The following is a 3,754-nucleotide window of genomic DNA, read 5'->3' as shown; positions in this document are numbered from 1 at the left end:
GGAGGATTCTGAAAGGAGTTCCTTTCTTAAGAATCCAACTCATCAAAACAATAACCAAAACCAAACTCAGGGCATAAAAACCATGATGAGAGGGACTCTCAAGGCCATGATGGCCGATCAGAGCACCCATTCTGAGCCCTCCCATTATCAACTTTCCGTGGATCCTGACGCCAGCTGCACCGACCCACAAAACTTTTCCCTAACACAACCCCCCACACCCACCGCCCGCCTACCAACCCCGTCACCCTGTCCACCTCTTTCACGCCACACACCTCCCCCCAGTAGGACCTTCAGGCCAGCATACCACATCGCCCGTCCACATAGAAAACTGGTGGACTGGTCCTTTAGGCCCCGCAAACCTGTAGTTATCCTGGGGGATTCAAACATTAACCGTATCCCAGCTCACAATAACCCAGACATTCAACTGGACAGCTATCCTGGCGCCAATTTTTACCATTTCCTTAAAATTTGCGAAAAAACCCTCCCCAGCCCCTCCACCAAGATCCTGGTGTTGTCAGTGGGTCTTAACAATAAAGATCAGGACCCCAAACAAACATCGATCAAACAGCTTAAGGCACTCTACAGAACAACCCGCACTATCTTCCCCAATGCAGACATCTATTTCCCCATCATTAACTTCTCTACCAATCTTACACCCACCCAACAACATAACCTCAAACTCATCAATAACACCATTGCCACCCACCTACCATTTCTCCTAGAAATACCCCATGACACTTTTATTACCGACACGGACAATATTCATTGGGCCACAGCTGCAGCCATATTCACACACTGGTGCAAACAACTGAGTTTATCCCCTACCTGAACCCTACACCGGCCCTGCACACCCCTGCCCTTAACCCCTTCTTAATCGCCGACATCCATAAACACCAAAACTCCACACACCCCTCTCTCCCTCTTTCTCCCCTACCCCCCTCCTTAACACAACCTCCCTTAGCACAACGCGTCCTAGCTCAACTCAACTCAGAATCCACCGTACTTAACCTTTCTTCCATACTTCAATTGTCCCCAGCCCAAATACAACTACTCGAAAAAGGTTTATCTTTCATCCCACGCCCCTCGCGATACAACTGGGGAAGCTTCGGAGGGACCTACACCACTACCACAGACGTATTAAAATCATTGACCATTTTCACGGTAAACAACAACAAAACACACAATGCTTCACATTACCGTCCAGCTGGGAACCCACCGGTCTACAAATCTATCCCCAAATACATTCCATCATCCACTCCGACCATAATACAATGAACACATACCGGCCCCCACCAAATGTCCCAGACAATCTCTCTAAGGCCGAACGTTCAGCCCTACAACAACTCATTAAAAATCCAAACATTATAATAAAACCGGCAGATAAAGGATCCAAAGTAGTCATCATGGACCGCCAACAATATCTCTTCGAAGCAAACCGCCAACTGTCCAACCCTCTCCACTACAAACCTATCCCAACCACAATACAACACAACACGCAGATACAGATACGGGACATAATTCAAACCCTTTACACCAAAAAATACATTTCAGCCAAACGAGATTTTTTATCAGGTCCTAATAATCCCCGTCCCCGCTACTTTTACCTCCTCCCCAAAATCCATAAACAACCCCAGAGCTGGACGGTTCCCTCCGAAGTTCCTCCCGGCTGCCCAATAGTCTCAGATTGCAACAGTGCCACCTACAATGTGGCGCAATATATCGATCATTTTCTCTCCCGGCTGCCCAATAGTCTCAGATTGCAACAGTGCCACCTACAACGTGGCGCAATATATCGATCATTTTCTCTCCCCCCTTTCCACCTGTCACCCAAGCTACGTCAAAGACACCTATCATTTCCTCGACATAATATGCCCCATGGCTGTTCCGTCAAAAGCATTTCTATTCATCGACATTGACAGTTTATACACAAACATAGACACCAACCTGGGCCTGATAGTCATCAACACAATTTAACGGTATCCAGACCCCAAACGTCCCAACTCGGAAATCCTTTCACTTCTTCGACTCTGCTTAGAGAATAATATTTTCTCTTTAATGACAACCATTACCTACAAACACACGGAACAGCCATGGGGCAACGCTTTGCCCCATCGTACGCCAACCTGTACATGAGCGAGTGGGAGCGGGAGGCCCTGGCCAAGTGCCCCCTACAACCCCTTTTCTTTTTGAGATTTCTGGATGACATCATTGGTGCTTGGACACACGACCTCCCCGCATTTCACACCGTCATCCAAATTCTCAATAGCCACCATCCCACGATCACAGTAAAATCCACCATAGACCCCAACCAAATAGACTTCTTGGACACCACCATTTTCTTCGAATCCATAAACACATCCGTGAAGCGCATGCTCTCCAAAGTTTACTTCAAAACAACAGACACACACGCCCTCCTACATAAATCCAGCTACCATCCAAAACACACCTTTAAAGGCATTATTAAATCCCAAATCATTAGATTTCACCGCATTTGCTCCAAACCGTCGGACTTCCATCAGGCCACCAACACCCTCTTCACAGCCCTCCGCCACAGGAAGTACTCCAAACGCTTCCTCAGATCTATTAAAAATTCGACCTTGGCCGCCCTCACTCCCACTCGCTCCCCCTCACACCCCCCCCTTCTCCCCGTCCCTCATTGGACCTCACAATATACTCCACATCCACACCCGGCGCCTCACCCATCCCCTTGACTTCACCAACACGAGCAGCATCCCCCCACCCCTATCCTAACCAGGATTTGTATCCCGCTACCCGTGCCCTTTCCCCTTGCCCGACCAAGGGCTCGTATAATTGCCCCATACCCTTTTCTGCTCTCACGGTAACAGGGGAATGGACCTCCGCTCCGGCGGACCTACCCCCACAAACCACACATCCTACCCTTGGTTTCCACATTCTCACAAAACATCCTGGCCCTACACCACAATATCATATGCAATTTCAACAATATTCAAACTCAGCACAAATCCTTACAGGGATATAAATTAATTTCAGCGTTCAGAAAAAATCCCAACCTACAGAACCTCTTGGTCAAATCCCAATTCACCTCAAATAAACATCCTGACCGACCCCCGGAATCCCGTCATTTTAAACATAGAAAATTTATCACCAATCCCTACAGCCAATTATCCTTTCCCCCACACGGCTCATTTTCCCTCCTCTCCAGCAACATCGTCTACAACATTATGTTGACAACCTCATCATCTCAGGACTGGAGGGCAACGCGACGTGGACGGTGGGGCAGAGGAGACACGCGGAGCGGGTCTGGATCCACAGACTGGGCACACTTGCTCCCCAGGGTCTAAATGATAACCCCTAACCCCTTTTATCCAGCAGAGGGCGCCAGCCCACCAGGAACGGCCTGCTACCACTGGCTCTTTTCAAGCCTGTAACTTTCTTTCTTTTCTCCCTAACCCTTTTCTTTCTCCCCCCTTCCTTCTAACTTCACCCTATTTCCACTGCACCACCCCAACCTACCCCTACTCCCCCTTGCCTAATCCTAACCCCTTCCCCTGTCCCCTCCCCTCACAAATGGCCTCATGTGACTAACGACTCCAGTGACAACCGTTGCAGCAGGAGTTTCAACGACTGTCGTTGACACACCATTGGAGCACTAACGAACCAGTGACATCATTGGCCTTGTGAAGACCTCCCCAGAGGTTAAATACCTGGGTGCTTCCACACCAGTTTGTCAGACTAGTTTCAGCCTAGTCAGACAAGCATGAACTGATGAAGC

General features: G+C 48.8%; 1 protein-coding gene across 1 annotated transcript in view; it reads left to right on the top strand.

Annotated features, from left to right (window-relative positions):
• Positions 1–2,090: 2,090 nt before the first annotated feature.
• LOC126382470 (uncharacterized) overlaps positions 2,091–3,754 on the top strand; it is a 10,283-nt gene continuing 8,619 nt past the window's right edge. The window contains exons 1-3 of the mRNA XM_050032354.1: positions 2,091–2,161; positions 3,185–3,253; positions 3,355–3,406. Coding sequence (XP_049888311.1) covers positions 2,091–2,161; positions 3,185–3,253; positions 3,355–3,406 — 192 coding nt within the window. The remainder of the gene's footprint in view (positions 2,162–3,184; positions 3,254–3,354; positions 3,407–3,754) is intronic.

The sequence above is a fragment of the Epinephelus moara genome, chromosome 21, assembly GCF_006386435.1.
Source record: "Epinephelus moara isolate mb chromosome 21, YSFRI_EMoa_1.0, whole genome shotgun sequence".
Taxonomy (NCBI): Eukaryota; Metazoa; Chordata; class Actinopteri; order Perciformes; family Serranidae; genus Epinephelus; species Epinephelus moara.
This window is presented reverse-complemented; position numbering and strand designations above follow the sequence as displayed.